This window comes from Dendronephthya gigantea, unplaced genomic scaffold (assembly GCF_004324835.1).
Source record: "Dendronephthya gigantea isolate DGI-Jeju-01 unplaced genomic scaffold, DenGig_1.0 000001F, whole genome shotgun sequence".
Classification (NCBI taxonomy): domain Eukaryota; kingdom Metazoa; phylum Cnidaria; class Anthozoa; order Malacalcyonacea; family Nephtheidae; genus Dendronephthya; species Dendronephthya gigantea.
The window spans coordinates 2476819-2497984 of NW_021163011.1; the positions used below are offsets into that span (position 1 = coordinate 2476819).

Sequence of the window (21166 nt, forward strand, 5' to 3'; positions counted from 1 at the left end):
GCACGTACTGCCTTTTGCATCGAGGGGTAAAGGGATAGCCCTGTGCCCTTGGCATATGAGAGAGGTTTTCATATAACATAATCCGTCGTACAAGTCATGCATCTGTCATAATTCGTCGTTTATCTTTATGGTAACTTTGATTAAAATTTCATAAGTTTTAAGCATATAATCTGCATTTTCTGGACAAAGACTTTGCTTTCATCAGGTATTACTGGCACTTTATCTTATTGTATGGGTATTGATGTTGATCCCTTTCATGTAACCTTGCTGTTATTCACCGTATAAACCTTTTGAATTGCAGAACTGGGTAGCATTTGGTAGCATTATCTTGACAGCATATAGGATATTTCATTACGAGATTACATTGTTTGTCTTAATAGACTGCACTGTATGTAGCTGCATGCATATGGCTACTAATGTAATCTCTATGTGGTAAATATTTGTAAATTGTGTTCACTGTCTCAACCATTGACAGTGTATTCAAATCAGTTCTGTCTACTACCAATCATCGCAACAACCTCGTACCCAGGGTCTTTTCTCTGGGCTCACTCTCTGTGCAGTGAGCACAGAGAAAAGACCCTGGGTACGAGGTTGTCATCGCAATAACTCAATAAGCTGATCTTTTTGTGTGCCACCTGGCGCCCTAGTATTTGTTGTGTCTTGAGGGCTTTACCTTGTCTACCACAAATAGGAAGAGCACACACATGAGACAGGCAATCCAGTTTCCAAAAAGTTAATTCCATACGACGGGCTCAAAATATAGTGTGCCTCATACAAAATTGAAACATACTAATATATGTCTGTATGCTTGTCGACCTAGTTGTCCAATATGTATCAGTAATAGTACATTACTCAGCTACCTCGCATTTGTAGCATGTAAATTAGCTATATCTGTAATTCTCGATATATTTCGAACCTTGTGTAATTAAAGCCTGGTTTCCATACGACGCCCTTTGTCGCCGACTCATTGTCTGTAATCATCCAAGGAGAAAATGATTTCAAAAAGCTTAAGACAAAAGATTTCACTCATCAATATTCACACTTATACTTTATAATATTATTTGACAATAATACTTAGTCCTATATAAACTCATTTCATACATGGGTATTAGGTGGTTTATCCATCTAACGGTTCTTACTCTGGATGTAATTGTTTGGTGTTCTCCTGATGCAATTGCTTTCAACGATTCAAATTTGAAGAGATGTCAAAATACCTACAAAAATCTCACTCTAGAGCAGAAAGCCAGCTGTAAGTACGGCTTCAAATTCAAGGCTTTATAAAATATGTTGCAAAAATATATAACATACTTCATGAGAATATAGCTAAGTCGTGTTAAAACGTACTAGTTAACCGAAAATCGAATCGACAATGCATGTAAACAGGCGACTAGCGGTAGAGTTTAAATTACTCATGTAACCTTATAGGCCTGGTTCCATATTGTCGTAATTGTTGTGAACAAGTAATTTTCGCCGATAAGAAATAGTCCAGATGTAAATTGTCTTTATTTTCTGTATTCAAACTGTTCATTGTTGAGTGTACACCTTGCTTTCCCTTTTACATGGATAATTTGATATATCATATGACCATGCGAACCAGTAATCGTCAAGGGCCTATAATTTATATATAAGCATGCGAGGTTGGTATTTTGCTGAGTAAATAAGGCAAATATTGCATGTATTTCAGCAGCCCTTTTATTGCTTCGTTTTTAAACTAGGTATAAGGAGACAATGAGTTCGTTAGTAATAGTTAGCATTTTTATTGGAAATCAAGCAACCCAGTAAGGGGAGAACAGGCAGAGTATATATTTCCACTAAGAGGCTGTTTACATGAGCCCGGTTACCCGAGATTCAACGAAGCGTGAGAGGACTTTGAGGTATTGAAATGAGCAGATAACATGATCCTGGCAGTCGTATAATCACCACAACAATAGAATGCGCTTGTTTGGTGTCATAAAGACTTATTTCAATACCTCAAAGTCCTCTCACGCTTCGTTGAATCTCGGGTAACCGGGCTCATGTAAACAGCCCCTTATACAGAGAAATAGTTCGCTATGCATGGCAAAATATTTACATAGATCATGATTGTTTTTCTTTTGAATCAAAGCAGTCTTGCAAGTCGAACTAATTAATTATGAATCAAGGTTCGAAGTTCAATTAGAACTTGCGTATATAACTCTATAGCTTTGGCGTTGTCATGCTATGTACTCTTATCAATCGCAATGCTTCGATCGGAACAAAAGATCACACTATACTACTACTGATATCATGCATATACTATTTAACAGATAAAAATAGTACCAAAATTTACAATGATACTTGACAATAAAGTCATATAAAAACAGTGAAATAGGAACTGCGTGACAATTTGGTTTGGGTCACGTTTAAACTTTAACGTGGATATCCACGCGATGACATATATACCATGTCCAGTACCGCCAGCCAGTACCTAAGTTAAGTGCATGCAACCTCGTACCCAGGGTACAATATGTTTTAATCGATTGATTAAAAGTATAATTCTCGCCAAAACATATATTTTTTGAAAATAAATAATAACTATGCAAAAAAACTAAACTGAGGCCGTTTTTTAAATCCGTCGCTCACGTCGGAGTGAGCCGGTGAGCCGGAGTAACAAGTTAAATTTAAAAGCTCTATTTGCTTTGACGTATGGTTGTGTTCCTTTGCATGGGTGAGAACACAAGGACAAAAGAAGTTTATGTTGCTGAAAGTAATTCTAACTTCGACAGGACCTTTTTAGTCTATAAACAATTTATGTGCGAACATAATGCGTGTATCTAAGGGCCATTTGTTTTTCGAGACACAGAAAAACGAAAAACAGTCTTCAAACTCGTGTTTTCATTTTTCGATTGTATAAAATATTCTAGAGAACAAAACAGAACACGTTATAAGTTGTTGAAAGGGCCAGCCGTTTTCCACAAGTTTGAAAAACGAAAAAAAATCGTCATTTCTATACTTTGAATTGCTCGAGCAACAAAAACGAATCTCGAAAAAAATTCTGTTTTTCGTTTTTCGTTTTTGAAAATGAGAAAATCTTGTTCGGAACAATTCGGAGCGAACCAACTGTTTATTTAAAACAAATCAGTATCAAATAATGTTAGTATATGTATATTTATACTAGGGATTAAGATATAGCAAATTATGAGCTAAAACATTATTCCCTTAAGAATGACATATAAGAATGTTATTTAAATGTTTTATTTGTTCTACCGATGCATCCGTTTATTACATATAAATTATATATCTGATAAATCTTCTATGGTGTTTTCTTCTTTGGACAAAAATTCTCGGATAAAGGTTCATGCTCTTCCAGAGCAGCCATGTTTGATACTGATTTGTTTTAAATAAACAGTTGGCTCGCTCCGAATTTTTCCGAATTGTTCTGAACAAGATTTTTTCATTTCCAAAAACGAAAAACGAAAAACATAATTTTTTTCGAAATTCGTTTTTGTTGCTCGAGCAATTCAAAGTATAGAAATGACGATTTTTTTCGTTTTTCAGCTTGTGGAAAACGGCTGGCCCTTCAACAACTTATAACGTGTTCTGTTTTGTTTTTCAGAATATTTTATACAATTGAAAAATGAAAACACGAGTTTGAAGACTGTTTTTCTTTTTTCTGTGTCTCGAAAAACGAATGACCCTTAGATACACGCATTGAACATGCATGCAGGCCCTTTTAACAGCGAAGATACCCTTTTCGCTTTTGATCACGTAAGAAATCGTTAAAAAATAAAATCTAGTTCGTTTCACCACAGTTAATATAGAATATACATGGTTTGGAGACCACATAAAACTACAATACAGTGTGAGTAAAAAAAAACTGACACCTTTGAAATTCAAATTAGCCACATAGCGGCTGTAATGTGGCAGAAGTTGCCTAAAATATCTCATTGGTATACGAAGAATATCATTTTAATTAACCTAAAACATTTTTTCCCTTTGGAGTCAGCCATAAGTTCGCAGCTAATTTGAATTTCAAAGGTGTCAGTTTTTTTTACTCACCCTGTACAAATCATTAACTATGTTGAGGTAGATTTATGCAAAAAGTGTTCCTTTCTCATTACATGTCTATTGTATTTTATACAGATAAACTAATGACAACATATTTTTCAAGTCAAGGTTGAGGAGCTTAGCAAGACGAATGAATGCCATTGGTTAACATAGTAATTAGTATTTTTATTTCGTCTCCAAACCATGTATTATCTATTAACTGAGGTTTCACTGAATAGACATTGACGCAAGTGGAAAACCCGCCAGTGGTATTTATGGTGGAAATACTTTGTGGTATGGCTCGTACAGTGAATGCAAGAAAATACCCGACTCGCGCTATTGTTGGACGACGTTCCTTGGATATGTTGCTCTGCCCAAAATTGGAAAAGAGGTGAGAAATAAAGATTCTTCGGATGTTAATGACCATTAAAATAAAAGAATGCCAGACGAAAGATGAGAGAATAACTGGATAACTTGAATAGTAATATCACAGAATTTATACTGATATAAATCCAAACGTAAATCCAGTATTTGAATTTGTATTGTTTCACTGGATTGTATTATACTTGTTACTTTAAATTTTTGCATATATTATATATTTCTATGAAGTTTATTTTCACATTCCCATGCAATAACAATAAACAAGAAGGCATCGAAAATACTAAAATGCAAAATACAATTCATAAACAGATGGGAAACTGGTACTTTTGATGTGTTTTTCTGAAAGGCGATTCGAAAGCTAGAAAAGAATTAGTCATAAAAACACTATCAAAAAATCTATGTCTCTATTTGCATACTGTATGTGTTTAGGTTATACTAGTGGAGACTGCAGCCTAGGCTTATAAGTTATAAGATGCTGTTATATAATGACGCTATGAATGGCCCGATTTATATATATAGAGACGGATTATCCGTCTGACAGATCATTCGTCTGAGTAGAAACACACGACGAATTATAATGTAAACGAATATGTCATATGCGCGTTAAGAAAGTGTACGGGGATTGGGAAATTATTCATGTGGTAAAAAGTGTGCGCATGCAAAAGCCGTTTTATGATAAATATTTTGTGGTTCGTCCCTACCCCATATTTATACTAACAGACGGATGATGCGTCAAGACGCACTGCCGATTCAAATTTGGATTCTTATTATGATCTGTCTCTTCCAATAAGCTGAATGATTACATTTTCTTTTTTTGAGGCTTCCAATTTTTTTGATTTTCCATATTAACATATATATTGTATACATATATCTATTATTGCTCTTTAACCTGGACCATGCACCTTTAGGTCCTTTAGCAGTTTAGCTCTTATCTATGTTAGCTAGTGCTTATGTGTAAAATACTGTCAAGGTGGACTCACAGAAAGTAACATCCAGCATTCTTTCAGGTTCAACAAATCCAATGGGGTGTGTGTACGCCAAATGATTGTATCAGAGAGGACGGGGGAATTTTCTTTGACTTTCTTTTCCAAAATGGTAGGCGTGCATGGTGTTTGTGAAGAACGAAACAATACGGCAAGCTATACGCAACACATGAACCTAGATTTTATCAACATGACTATAAAGGAAACAAGGAAACAACTACGCAGCCTGGGCCGAAGCTAGATGCGACAATTGGGAGGGAGGGGGGTGCATATTCCTTTCTTTGGATCTCCATGATAGATTTCTCAGTGTGATTTTTCGTATGTGTTTTCGGATGAAATCCGTCAGCCAGAACAATATATGAGTGTGCCCCAATTATCAGTGTACAGATCGTATATCATGCAAAAGTTAACATTTTTGGAAGATCCCAAAAATTAGAGTGGAAGTGAAGTCCGTTTAGCGCATTGGACCAGTTTTGCTCATAACAATGCGAGGGCCCAAAATGTGAGGGGAGAATTTCCAAAATTTCCTATGTTTCGAACTTTTCTAAACATAAACTATAGTTCATATTCATATTGTATGGAATGTTTTAGTAATACTTTACGTTAACTAACTTTAACTACAGGATTCAATCTGCTGTATTCATTTACAGTAAAAGTAAGACTAAGATTTGGTTAATATTATACTGCAAATCCTTTGTTTCCTGTACAAAGAATATAGACACACACCGGAGGCTAAAAGGCTGTCCCACAGGCTAAGTCAAAACAAGTGGCAATTGTTTAGTGGTGAGACCCCAAGAATTTCCCCTGTTTCTTATAGTTATATTCACATGCACATTATCTATGAGTATCATCTGTATTTACTAGTTTCAGGCATCAACATTGTTACCCCGATCAAAATATACTTCCAAGTGAAATGTGCTGAGGACCCGGGATACACAGCATCAGCAGTGGTTACAATGTGAGTTGCACTGTACATAAAGGCAAACTTCCGTTCGGTGCAAAATGTCGCGCGAGTGAATTTTTTTGAAATCTTCCATTAAATTTGATACTCATAGGTCACTTAAATTCGGCGATGGCTATACGTCGGTGATCACGGGAAAATAAAAATTCTAATATTCTAAGTAAATCAGTCGTTTTAATGGAACAAACTTGTGAACAGTTAATAATATAGATGTAAAGTTTGTTAAAAAGTTGCCTTATATGACCCATAAAATTTATTCACATCCGCTTAGTGTAACTGAATAGATCAATAAGACTTAGAGGATGGATTTTTGAAATTTTACTATAACGTTTGTGTAGTCATTGATTTATCAATTAATTTCGAGGTGTCTTCCAACGAAGGTGATTCTTATTCAAAAAAGCCTGAAATAAATAATTATGCATGTATTCGCTGAAACTATAACCGTCAATGAACATGACATTTTTGTGCCTCATAGGATATTATAGATTTTGTGCACTATTTTTTGGGAATGCCTGTAGAGGCAATATTAAGCTTTAAGAGATTAGTATAATTACTATAAAACTGCACACGTTCTGTGACATTTAGCCTTTCTCGTGATGACGGATATCCTCCATTTTTATAGGGTGATTTCAATTTTTTAGAAACGCGCCGTTACGATTTCTAACGATCACCGGATTATACAAAAATTAACAGTACCCCTAAAATGGCGGCATATTCGTCATCGTGATATGCATGCTAATTCTTCTCTTATATTTACTCCCTCGGGCTAACTAAAATTCATTGTCATCATTTTTTAGAATTTTCTGTGGGATATTGGTTGGCTTATGTCTGCTTGCCACCATAATGGAAGTAATTAGTGGGTCAAATGGAGCTTCTAAGTCGGAAAGAATCGAGAACGACAAGCATATTTCAATGGAAAACGACCCTGATGAAAAAACACCATTGTTACCAAATGTTACCACTAACAGAGTGGGCAAAAACGACGGTAAGACGTTGTAATAGTGGTTTATTTTACAGTTACAATGTAGGGCAAGTCTATATTTGTTATAATTATTGGTTAAACGATTTTTTCTTTTTAGGGACATTTTATGAAATAGTAAATTCCTTCTCAATGATCCGTAATGTCAATACAATTCTTAACACGAATGTTAGAAAAAGTGATTTGACATATTTACATGGGATACGAGTATTATCTCTATTCTGGATAATTCTTTTCCACGTTTATGTCCAGACTTTTGCTCAAGGTAAGTAATAAGAGAGTAGTTTATTTTCTAGGTAGTGAGGAAGCTTGCATACGGTAAACGAAATCTGTCAGTTAAGCACGAAAGATGAATTACATGCATTTGAACAAATTCTTTGTTTACATGCATTGTGATAATTGTACTATCATGTTATGTTCTGTGGGCAATCATATAGCGGCTCCCGCTCGCGTAGAAAACGCAGTACTATATTATTCAGTGCATTAACTGGATGCTGAATATATAATGCAGGATAACCATGAAAGAACATGATAACGAGGAATTTCGATATTTTATAAATTATAATCGAAAAAATTGTTTTCATTTTTCCGGTTCAGCTATAATCAGAATGCCTAAATATTTTTTTAACTACTTCATGTAAAATTGGTGAATAATGTAGCTCTTTCCCGAAAGTACTCAATATTTGAAATTTGCCCTTGTTCACGATCACATGCCCCGAATTGCGCTTGCTGCATTTTGATATCAACAAAGGAATCATGCATTTATTTATCTTTTTTAGACAATCGAAAGGATGTCGCACATTTTAAGAGAAAATTTGCATCAATGGTTTTAAACACAGCATATGGAGTGGACACATTCTTTATATTAAGGTAGAGGATTTGGGAGGAAATTCGATAATACCAACTGCTCGCCGTAAATTGTCTTAGCCCTTTCACACGAAAGGAAATCGCAAGAAGTGTGGCAAAATCACCTCGATTTAGTCAAAAAGTGAACACTCTTCGCCCGAGAACCCAAAATACCCCCCGAGACAAGTTATCTTGTGCACTGCCCAAGCCTGCATGCTGCTTATATCATATTATATTCATCGGTTACGTTCTTCGTAATCCCCCTGTTAGAATTCGTTGCCATTCGACAAATTAAGGCAAACAAAAAGAATACTTGTACTTCCATAGACACCAAAAGTAATACTTATTACTCCAAAAGTTATTACTCCAAATATTACCCTCGAAGAATTTTGGTAAAGTAAACCTCCTACATTTTGACGGTCAAATTATTGGTTTAAGTCTTCATGCACATGACCCAAGAAAGTAAAATCTTGCGGTTTGAAATGCAAGATAATTCACTCGTCGAAAAACAGTTTTTGTAAAAATATTTAGCAATAATATTTTACTATGTCCGTGATGACCGCAAGGTACCTCGCTGCCTCGCCTTTTTTATTTTGGGCACTTTTATTTGGATAGCTCCATAGAGAAGAAAAACGTATCTATACGTTTTTACTTTATATAGTGGTCTACTGGTGGTGTATGTCAATATGAGTAAGAAGGTGAAAAATAACGGACAGACAAACTGGTTCAAATACTATTTGCATAGATTTTGGAGGTAAGTTTTCTGCCTCAGTCATTTTAGAGAGATTTTGGTGCGTCTGTATATTGACATATACCATGGCCATTTAATCGCCATTTTCACGTCGTCTTTAGCGTCTTCATGCTAGATCGCCTATTTTTACCAGACTGGACCTGCAATCTTGGGCAGGAGTTACTTACTCTCCCCCCCCCCCATTTCAATGTTGATACGTGGAATCATTGATTTATAGGGGGTGGGGTGTTACAACAATTTTGTCCAAGATTGTAGCTGCATCTAATTTTCGAAGTAAAACAGAGAAACAGCGTCATGTTGAGCTAGTTTGATATAAATTAATTTTAGTTGTCAATTCTGAATTTATTCTGTACTTTAGACTGACGCCGACATTAATGTTTTGGATACTACACAGCAAAATTTGTCATTCTTGAATCAAGAAAAAAAATGCTTGCTTTGAGCAAAATTTTGCTCAAAGCAAGCAAATACATTCTTGTCCGTATAGTAAGAATATTATTCTTGCATAGAAAAATATTCTTGTTTCAAGAATAATATTCTTGGCAAGAATATTTGTTCTTGATACAAGAATATTTTCTTGATACAAGAACATTTGTTCTTGCGAGAATAACCCTAGAATGCAAGAACATTTTTACTTGTTACAAGAACATATTTCCTAAATTAAGAACAATGAGAAATACATATTCTTAAAATAAGTATAAAGGTTAAGATTATATTCTCAATTTAAGAACGGTTTTCTTGGGGGCAGGTGCGCTGATACAGAAAACAACACTTTTTTAATTCAAGGTTATTGTAGTTCTATTTAAAATTTATTAATACATTCGGTATGCTAAAAGCCCCAGAAAACAAAAACAATACTACACTAATACGAAAGGCCAGAAAGTAAATTACCCAAAGTACATGCATGCAAGTTTCATTTAAACTATAGGGTCCAGGGGGCAGTTGTACGAAAGGCGGATAGAGCTATCCACCGGATAGTGGTTTTTTTCAACCCTTTTAAACATGCCTAAAAGGCAATGAAATAAAATATTTGGAGCCGACAAAAAGAGGTCCCCTAACTTAAGATTACTAAGCTTTAATCTAGATTATGCCAAACAACGAGCAATTTTAGAGCGAATGAAAAAAACACTATCCGGTGGATAGCGCTATCCGCCTTCGTCGTACAACCGGCCTCAGGCACTCAATTCTACATTGTACTATTCAAATCATAACTAAAAAGGCCAGAGGGCTTAAGCATTCCGTTAGAAATGGCAAACGACAGGGGGAAATATGAGGCAATGATGGGAATCGTGATCTGTTCGAAGTGAATTGTATAATGATTCCTTTGAGGCCGGAATGAAAATAGGATGCGAAGGAATGCCGTCCAAATTTTAAGTAAAAATCAACTCAGCCTAGATGTCTTCAAATGCGAAGCTTAAGCCCTCTATTTCTATATTATCAACATTTAAAAATCATCAGATGAGTTCTGTTTGAACTCTAGATAGTCCTGTTTTGCAGACTCAAATGAGTTATATAGGTCTGCAGGGGTGTTCATGTCTTTAAATAACAAATTAAAACATACCATAATTGGAGTAAGTACTCTGTGGGGTTGCCTGTCGCTTGCGACCAAGTTTATAAATAAATTGTGGAGCATCGTGAGACCTAGCTCATGGGATTTTGGATAATCCACATCAATAACATAAAACAGTCCAATTAATGCAAGGACTGCTCTCATGAGACTCTTCAATGCCACAGTAAAGATTAGCGTACCTTGGCATATCAGGTAGGCTGATGTTTTATCAAGACACAGCAAAGGCATACTCTTACCCTGTCGCCGGCTGCACACTGCTTCTGGATCCTCATGATCCTACATTGAAAAACACAATTTTGCATGAAACATTTTCATCATAAGCACTGGCTGAGTGGCTGTGTAGTATGACAATAATTAGTTATCTTACTTCTTTATCAAAGTAACAATTACCTTAATCAAATAAATAAGGTCAATGAGCTTCTTGGCAGATTTATTCAGCTTTCCACTTCCAAACAACAAGTGCACGTTCTTCATAAGATGAACAACTTTGGCAACTATAACAATCAACATTTTTATTTTTGTCATTATGCGCAATAGGAAATGAACAATGCATTCAGCAGACACGGCACAACTTTTCAGATATGTTACATATATAAGAAATGCAGAATGACAGATTTTTAAATTTCTATACTTACCCTTTCCAGCTTCTGTAAGGCCCTTATCATCTGTTGATGATGATGATGATGATGATAAAGTATCATCCCCTGACAAGTCAACATGATCATCCACACAGACTACCATATCAATATTTCTCTTTTCAACCAAAGCCTTTGTTGTTGGATTAGAGTTATCAGTTGGTGTTGCCTTCTCAGTTTCCTAATAATGCAAAGTATATTAAATAATTATATAGTTTAGTCTAAAATAATATTCTCTGTCGACTCTCACTTGAAACTAAATACTTGATCATTTTAAAAGATTGTACTAAGAAACATTATTTTATACCTGAGATATTACTTTCCAGATGCGTGACCGCAGTAAAATCAATTTCATGCCATCGCCTGGAATAATTTCCTTTAATGCATCATAACACAGTTCCTTAAGATCATCATTTGTGAGGCCAACCACTGAAAATAATATACAGGTTAGAAAATATAATATGAATGAAACCTGCATTGATGTATTCCATATGGGTACAATTAAAAAATATCAGGCCAATAGTGCATTATGTTAAAGATCTGTTAGAGTGTACATTTTAGAATATAGAACTGTATAAAAATATTGTTTATTCTTGTTCTTTTAAAGTCCAATTAATGGATTAAGTAACATAACACAAGGTACATGTATCTATATGACTATATGACATTAACTGTGTAGAGGCAGGTTAGCCTGGTATTCTATATATAATTGTTCCAAACTATTCTCTATTTTTATATTCAAAAAATCCCGCCCCTCCAAACATGACAGGGGACCCCCGAATATTAAAAAATGAAGTGCTTTTATAAATTAAAAAATATAGCTTAATCAAAAAGTCTCAGCATTGTTCCATTTTCATTTATAATACCTTAGTTTATACACTCGATCGCAGATAATATACTTTACCTGTCAATTCGTAATAGTACGAAGCAAGTAAGGTGAAAAAACTGAAGGATTGACGGTATTAATTTATATTCGTTACCGCGGCAAATTTAAATTTGCATCGCGTTCCCGAATTCAAACATATGTATGCGACGACAATTCTTAATTATTATGACATAAAATAAGAACATATACTTACCTATTAAACTATCTGCGACGTCTTGATCAATCTCGGCGATTTTTTCGAGTAAATCTTTCGACATTTTCGTATTTTCTTGCGATAACAAACGTTGGACACCTTCACCTTTGTCGAGCGCGCTAGTAACATGAGAAGTGCGCCGCCGCACCGCCTGACCAGCGAACTCTAGTCCCAAAATGCTTTGCAGGGAGAATTTTATATTTTTGAAGTTCTCTGTGATTTTACAATTTTATAGTGAGGAATTATCCGTTCAGAATATGCTTTTAAAATGAAAAGACACCGTCCTATAAATGAAAGGCGTTGGGAGTGTAGATTGTGCAATTGTTTTCAAGCAATTTCACTACGAACGTTGCTTAATCATTATAATAAGGTTCATGGAAATGAGCCCAATTTTCAAGTAGTGTGTGGCATCGAGAATTGTCCAGCAACATTTACGAAATATAATTCGTTATACAAGCACATTACAAGATCTCATAAAGAAGTCTACGATAATAATATCGAGGATAATACCAACGTTGAATTTAACCACAACAATGAGGATAATATCGATGATATGGACGATATTGATCACCACTTCTCAGTCGACTCAGCCTCAGATGAGAGCAGTAGTGATGAAGAATTGGAATTGGAAATGAATATAGATAAGAACCAGGTACCTATATTGTTCAGCCGCAAAGGAGAGTGTTGTCATTACGAACAAACTGTGATTACAATACTCTATCATAACAAGTGCTTTGACTTTTCAAAAAACCATATTTAAGTGCTCTAGTTACCATATATGAAACATTTGCTATTTAGCATGTATGAAATGCTGGCAGTTTACTTAAATGATGGCATGTTGAATATAGGCGGTGATATAAATAAAATGATAGCAGTATTCATCTGTGCTGTCAAGTGAATTATCTAAATACATGGTATCACAAAACATAACTGTAATATTACTGTGATATTAACATAACTGTGATATTATGTGCACAAACCAAGTAGTTTAGTTATTTAAGTGTAAAATAATTTATGTGGTTTTAGAATGTTGACAATATTGATATTACAAAGAGTGCTGCCTCATTTCTCTTAAAGGTGAAAGAAAGGAATAAAATACCTCAGGTGTGTATAAATATTTATTGATGAAACCTTGGTACAGAATAGTGTACCCAACCCACATCCCTATTTGCATAAACAAATGGTAAATTGCTAAACATCAATGGCCAATGAAAACTAGATAGTGCTATCCACCTGATAATGTTTTTTTATTTCTCTGAAATCACCTGTTGTTTGGTATAATTTTGAGTGAAATTTGAAGTTAAATTAAAATTGAAGCTTAAAATTAAAGCTGAACTGTGTAAAGTACATAGCATGAAACAATCTCTCCTTAAAGAGTCAAATTGTGTGGTTTTAGAAAAACTATGTACCTGAAATGCTACATATAATATGATAATACAATCAATATGTTCAGGTTGCAATGGAATCAATAATGGACAGTACACGCACACTGGTAAAGCAAGTGGTAGATTCTGTGAAAGCGGAAGTTTTAAATGTCATGGCCTTCTACCCTCAATTGAAATTGTGGATGTTTACAAAGTAAGTTGGATCAAGCTTTTTGGAACAAAGTTTGCAAAGTCTGGTATTATTGCTATTGATGTTGCTGGAGACCCTGCATTGCCTGTTTTTGGAGTCATTGTGTGCATATGGTCAATTCTGGACTTTACATACTTTGATGTAGAGTTGCTTAAGACGTTATCTTTCGATGAAAAACATCAAGCTTATCACGTTTCGGAGAGTACAGAGGATGTTACTGCAATTTATCCTTATGACAGTCTAGTGGACTTTAATGTCTTTCATTGGAAGAAAGATAAAGAGAATAACAAGTATGTTACAGTGAAATATGACCTTTGTGATATAATTGAGGAGCATATTGAAGGACGAAATCCTCTTCATTTGTGACTGGTAAGAGTTTTTAGAAAAATTTAAATTGTATATAGTATCTTGCATGAAACAGGCAGTCAAGACTATTAACATAAATTGTGGCACATTGTTTCAACACTATTTCACCAAATGGCACATTGTTTCAACTTGTATGTTACACAGTGAAACAAACATATGTATCCAGAACAATGTTACCAGGTATAATGTATTGTTTGTATAAAAAGCGGCAATCAGCTGCTTTCTTCTTTATGTGCAGTGGACTTAATCGCACCTATATATTACTACTAATGTTGAATCACCTTGTCATAACTATTTACTGTTTATTGAAGGGCTTATTCTAGCCAACCTATAGCATTGAGTGATTTTAGGGTTGAAACATTTTAATATTTCATCCGGAAAGTTTGAAATTAAAAATATCCATTTCAAATGAATCTATTCACTGAGCTCATATATTATGAAAACGATACGTTTTCAGCGATGACAATTAATGCCAAAGTGTACAGTACAATTTAGATTTGAAATGGATATTTTTATTTCAAACATTCCGGGTGAAATACAAAAATATTTAATTGAATTGCCTTTCAAGCTGGCTCCATATAGTTATAACAAAATTCAGGTAAAAAAAACATGAAAAGAAATGGGTGACTTTCCCCAACAGTATTAGCTGAAGAAAATTCCAGGATAAGCTGATGTAAGCATGGGTGATTTGATCTGTTACTAACAATTAATAGTGTGATTTTTAGTTCATAAATAAACTAAAAAAAACATTTTCAGTTAAAATCTTCAAAATGCCTTAATGCTATCCTAATAACGTTTGAACGTCTTTAAATGTTAAGTGTCTGACTTTTAATAAACTGTATCGAGCCACTTCTAATAAAAATTAAGTAATAGGTAGAACTAATTTACTAGATTTAAGAATGAGAATAAATTTGTTCCAACATTGTTCTTGTTTCAAGGATATTATTCCTGTCGTATTCTTATTTTAAGAACTTTATATTCTCCCCAAATTTACTTGATTCTTGTTTCAAGAATGTTGCAATTCTTGCGAGAATATTATTCTTGTTATATTCGTATTTTAAGAATTTTATATTCTCCCCAAATTTACTTGATTCTTGTTTCAAGAATGTTACATTTCTAGCGAGAATATAATTCTTGTCTCGAATTTATTTGTCTTATTTTAAGAGAAATAATTCTAGGCAGAAATATTCTTACTTGTTTCAAGAATTTTAAATTGTTGCTAAGAATAGTATTGCTCAAATTAAGTATTGTTTTACTTAAAACAAGAATTTTGCAAGAATATTTTTCTTGCAAGAATTTCCAATTTTGCTGTGTATTTGTCGCAAAATTAAAAAAACACTTTGGTGCTGGTCCAATCTGGTTTCAAGCGATCGATTACTCAGCTGCATGTTCTGAAAATTGGTGGACAAACTTGCTGTATCTGAATAACTTCTTCCATGTACGTCAAGACGAGGTATGGTACGAGTTTTAAATTATTAAATCTTGAAATAAATTATTTAATAGATTTGCCTGCCCCAAATGATGGTACTCAAAACACCTCTAACTTTAAAAGCAATTAAAGCTTTCTATTCAGTACGGGCACAATTTTGGTCCGGGCCCCATGCATCACCATTGTGAGATCCATCCTGTAACTATATGCATGTGATGCCCTTGTAGGATGAATATAGGCTACAAGCTGGGGATTAATTAGCTCTCACTGTAAATTGATTTCAGCACGTGATTTCAGTAGCATGCACATGCCAATTTTTAATTGGTCACTATTGTTATCCCACAGTCCATCTCGGGGATTTTTTCGTCCATACCATAATCGTTTCGGGCCGAATAATGCCTTTCAACCAAATGGAATCAATTATCAATCGCTCTGTTTACTAAAAAATAAAGTATAGTTTTTCCATACCATACCATAATCGTCCATACCATAATCGTTTCGGGCCGAATAATGCCTTTCAACCAAATGGAATCAATTATCAATCGCTCTGTTTACTAAAAAATACAGTATAGTTTTTCGTGTACTGTAACGAATTCGTTACGACTTGTTTTTAGTGATCGACGCAGTTTCCCATTATTACTAGACAAAACTGTCCTCGACTTGCGTAGAGGACCTTCAGTATGCATTAAAAGTGAACTTAAAGCCAGGGTCACACGACGCGATTTTTGTCGCACGATTTTATTTGGTCGATTTTAGTCAGCAAATATTAAACCGTTTTAATATATTGTCGTCTAACTTGAGTCGCTCAAAAATTACATCGCGCAAGGATTTACGTCGATCGACAAAATTCGATTCGTCTAATAATTGATATAGATGTGTTTGGTCCATACCTGGCAATTGGCAGATGATATGCAATTTTTTATCCTATCCCCGTTTTTACTCATCATCGCATACAGGTATATATTAATAACACGAAACCGTTATTATGAGACTTGTAGAAAAGCAGATAAAATTTAGATAACAGAAACCGATACAAATTAATATAATATGATAATATAAGAATAATCGTATGCATGCAAGGGCCAATTGACCAGAGCGAAAAAGATGGCCAGATGTACATTTGACTATAGAATGCATTGCAAGCATGACGAATAAATGACGGAAAAAAGATGGTAATTAAGATTAACAACGTAGAAATTTATCACAAGGAGGAAAATAACCTCCTGCATGTTCTTCAAAAGATGTCAACTTGCTTTTATATAGGATTTTCCACCGCAATGTATTTTGGTTTAATGTACATCCGCCATCTTTTTCTTTATGCTCAATTTCAACTCAGCGTTATCTTATTCACAACCGATACCTTGCTGCCAAGTTGGTTTTGCAAGAATACTTAATTAACTCAAAATAGAAAACATGCCGAAATTGTCAGACACAAGGGCCCCCCACCCCTCCCTTCCTTTCCATGCAAAAAAGCTCCTCCTCCAGGCTTCTTGATCCAAAGATTGCTCAACGGCTTCTGGGGTGATTGAAAGGTATATCAATTCATATCCCTAACAGTCATATGATTGTTATCCATTACAGGTTCGGATTTCGCCGATTACTTGGTGTTGTTGGAGTTGTTATCTTGGCCAGTATAATCGTGACAGCTTCTTTAATTGCACACTATGATTACCCTCCGCTAACTGTTTTAATAACACGGGCATTCGTGTAAGTACAACATATTCGTCTAAAAATTCGTCTGCATATTTAGTGTACAAAATGCAGGAAAACATCGTTGGTGAAGCCGATCATCTCTTCTCTAAGTCGGGCTATCCATATACACATTTATTAGTGATAAATAGGAAAATAGGGTTTTTAGAGGGGAAAATCACAACATTATCGTTTCAGGTAGTTTAAAACTACCTAAAATGAAATAGATAAAAGAGAAGGGTCACTCATCCTTTCAAACTTGATGAACAAATTTTGAAGTCATGATTTTCAATGACTGTAACATTTATTACTAATGCTATTAAACTCTTTACAAACCGAATTGGGTGCCCAAAATTAGCTTAAATTATTGTATTTCACTGTGATTTTTTTATTATTATTATTATATAGCGGGTCCTCTGTCGAAGACAGAGCAAAATCTCTCGAAGAGTTTAATGGATTCTTCAAAGATGTTTATGTGAAGCCATACTGCAGAATTCCTCCGTATGTGATGGGAATTGTTCTCGGCTACGTTCTTTTTAAACATTTTTCAAAGGAGTTCAAATTGCCAATGGTAAGGAGGAAAAGAGTATATACATTTATACCACAGACGTCAATTTTGAGTTTTTGTTTAGAATGGTTTGAATCTCTTTAGCAAACCATCTAACATCAGTAAGAAAGAGAGGGGAACCAGGCTTGTAGCTATTTACATCTAAATATTAATAAATATAACTTTGCGCGCATATATTTTTTGTTGGTATGAATAAGATGATTAAGGTCATATATACTAACGGGATTTCCTCGTAGAAACTTGTTGTAATGATGTGGCTGGGCGCGACCGCTTTGGCTGTCACTGTTGTGTACGCTCCATACGGTACTTTAAAAGAAGATCCACGAATATGGACTAAAGGCGAAAACATTCTTTTTGGATCACTGAAGTGGTGCATATGGGGACTGTGTATTATCTGGCTTATATTTGCCTGTCACTATAACTATGCAGGTGAGATGTGAGGCATGGCATGGTATATTATAAATATTGATAGACTCCATGCATGATTAAAAAAAATGAAATGGAATAAAATGAAATTGGCCAATTCCATCACTTATTTCAAAATATGTGACTTTTGTCGTATGTAACGATCGTTTAGTTATTCCCGTCAGTTTAAATTCGTCCCCGCTTTTTACCGTTTTATAGGTTTGGTTAAGAACATCCTTGCAGCAAAATTCTGGATTCCTTTGAGCCACATAAATTACGCAGCATATATCGTACATTTCGACATCATTTCAACATTAGCTTTCAACATCGAGACACCCATTCATTACACATCCTTCACACTGGTAAGCGCATACAGCTAATATATACAGGTCATCAGAACCTGCTTTATTTGGGAGAGCTTAATTCAAAGAAAGTTTATCGTCTTGTCTAACCGGTCATAAAAAGAAAATTGTTAACCATACGAATAAAAAAACCGATGTAGCTATAGTCCATGTAATTTATACACCAAGTTTGAAACACAGAGAACAACATTCAAGAAAGATCAATTTACAATCACTTAAGGTGGCTCGATACAGTATATTTAGTTGCGCTCTTGCGCGTGGAAACATTAATAGCCTCGCGATATTTGTCTAGTTTTATTTAATTTTCGCACGCACTGCCAAAACCAGCGAGAAACATAAACATAAATGTGGCTATCAGAATCAGAACAATCAGAACAGCGCATGTGCGACGCGCTGTTTCACGTGATGCGTGTTTTGGACCCCGCTTGTGTAATTGCACACGTCATTAAAAAATTCCATTTTTGGCCTAAAAAGCGCACTATATCTCGTTATTTCGTACGGTTACCTATGCTGAAATTTTGCATGCTGTATTGGTACTACAGATGTCTCTCATAATACCAGAATTTGTCTCTCCCAAAATTTAGGGTCACCATGTTTCTTTTCCAACTATCCGAGGTAACTGTTCATTTTCGAGTGAATTTTGTACATGTATGTCGCCATAGCAACGGACGATCTGTTACTAAAACTAATTCGATTCAAAAGTAAAGGCATCAATATATATAAAAAAACCCAATATCTCTGGAATAAATCATAAAAATGCGTTGTTTGAACGCGTCAAAGTGATGAAAAATGGAATTTTTGAAAACTGTATCGAGCCACCTCAATAGCAACATATATTTTACAAATTTATTTTCCATTTTACCGGGCAAGCAGTAATTTGATGACTTCGTAGTTACTGGTTTGCATAAAAATTCTTCATGTATTTTGCGAGGTGCAGTAGCCCATTCGGCGTTTACCTCGGAGGCGGAGCATAAACCCCATTGCCCAGCCCCCCTGTTTTGTTGTCTTTTGTTGAAAATTACTAAAATATCATCTATAGCAACTATAAAAATATCTACCAAAATTGCCGGCATACATTCAGTGTCAAAGGGATATCCATGCAGGGTCGAAACTAGGAGGGGTTCAAAAATTGGAGGGGTTCATATTCACTTGCTCCCGTTCATCCTACTTCATCCTACTAAAAGTATAAATGGTTCAAAATTAAAATTTTTGTTTACAATTGACTGAAAATCGAACGCGTTTCTGCATTTAATTAACATACAACAACTTCAAGTTTTCAATATTTAGTTGAATCACTATAATTCTCCACTTTTCTCGTGTATTTTCTTTAGGTAACCTATTTTCTTGCTTCGGTGGTGTTAACGTATCTAATAGCTTTTATCGTCACCGTCGTGGTCGAACTACCTTGTGCAAATCTGGAAGCAATTGCCTGGAAAAAGTGGGAAAAGAAATAATTTAGCGTTAGTATCCGGTGATGATTATATTTTCATGATTTATCATCATTTATCATGATTTATAATTTCTCTACGAGCGATGTTCAAAATAAGACATGTCTAGAGCAACCAACCTCATTCCCAGATTGCTTTTTTTAATAAGGCTTTTTAATAAGGCTTTTTTAAACCCATTATGAGCTATTTTAATAAGGCTTTTTTAAACCCATTTCGAATAGAAAAACAATAAATACATGGTTGTGATTGGGGAATCAAATATAATTTTCTGACTAAAAATTCTTCTGTCAAAAAAAGTCAAATGTCCAGCTGGAGTTACTTTCTCAGTAACCCCAGGACACAATAAGACTGAATTACAATTTTCATCTCCCATGGCAATCGAAAACTGACACCTTGTAGGAAAATATCTTTACACAATCATGTAATTGCAAATTTCATCAAGGACTCGACGTATACCATCAAGGACTCGACGTATGGTCCCAATTTGTCGTTCCCATACTCGGACGTGGAAGCAATTGCCTGGAAAAAGTGGGAAAAGAAATAGTTTAACTGACGTAGTATCATTTCATGATTATATTCATTTGTACCAACGATATTCACGTTTACAGGGCCTTTTTTAAGGCGAATGACAATTTAAGGGATCTTTTGTCATGATTGAGAGGGAGATATATATAAATATTGTATACAAATATTTATGCTAAACTTTTTATAATATACTACATTTTACACTATTTTAACGGATCAGTGTAGCCTTCATCTTATTCATCTATATTCCCTTTATACCATGACACGTTTCCTAACTTTTTATTGCTTTGTAAAGGGAAATATCTCTATCTGTGGGGACGAATGAGGCTGGGGGAGGACGAACGCTAATTCGAATTCGTTATTCGATAATTATAGTATCAATTTTGCCACACTCTAAAAAATTCTAAAAATTTTAAGTCTAATTTTGTCTCTGGACTGGAGCAATTAAACGAAAAAAACTGAAAAAAAAGAATACGGTCTAAGTTTAATAACAATGCGAATTTAATAGTTTGGAAATTTGAAATCCTGGGGATTTCCAGCAGGATTAAATATTAATTGAACCGTGCATAATTTTCATTTTTAAAATTTTCTTTCTGCGTGGGTCCCCGTGAG

General features: G+C 34.8%; 3 protein-coding genes across 3 annotated transcripts; 2 read left to right on the forward strand and 1 right to left on the reverse strand.

The window, feature by feature from the left end:
• The first annotated feature begins 1053 nt into the window (after window positions 1-1053).
• Window positions 1054-20731, forward strand: LOC114528809 (nose resistant to fluoxetine protein 6-like). Its single transcript, XM_028550527.1, has 17 exons — window positions 1054-1249; window positions 4245-4396; window positions 5394-5481; window positions 6234-6327; window positions 7128-7315; window positions 7410-7574; window positions 8089-8179; window positions 8817-8909; window positions 9265-9293; window positions 15442-15581; window positions 16431-16513; window positions 17139-17264; window positions 17655-17817; window positions 18051-18243; window positions 18439-18581; window positions 19913-20041; window positions 20472-20731. Exons 1-16 carry the CDS (start codon window positions 1102-1104, stop codon window positions 20033-20035), a joined length of 2019 nt encoding a protein of 672 aa, XP_028406328.1. The 5' UTR covers window positions 1054-1101; the 3' UTR covers window positions 20036-20041; window positions 20472-20731.
• Window positions 9297-12308, reverse strand: LOC114528820. The gene is made up of 5 exons (XM_028550538.1): window positions 12188-12308; window positions 11416-11537; window positions 11109-11289; window positions 10864-10967; window positions 9297-10749 (listed from the first exon to the last, which is right to left on the reverse strand). Exons 1-5 carry the CDS (start codon window positions 12249-12251, stop codon window positions 10348-10350), a joined length of 873 nt encoding a protein of 290 aa, XP_028406339.1. The 5' UTR covers window positions 12252-12308; the 3' UTR covers window positions 9297-10347.
• On the forward strand, window positions 12236-15068 carry LOC114528831. Its single transcript, XM_028550550.1, has 4 exons — window positions 12236-12839; window positions 13214-13291; window positions 13641-13765; window positions 13908-15068. The coding sequence occupies exons 1-4, from the start codon at window positions 12456-12458 to the stop codon at window positions 13915-13917; spliced, it is 597 nt and encodes a 198-aa protein (XP_028406351.1). The 5' UTR covers window positions 12236-12455; the 3' UTR covers window positions 13918-15068.
• Window positions 20732-21166: the final 435 nt, after the last annotated feature.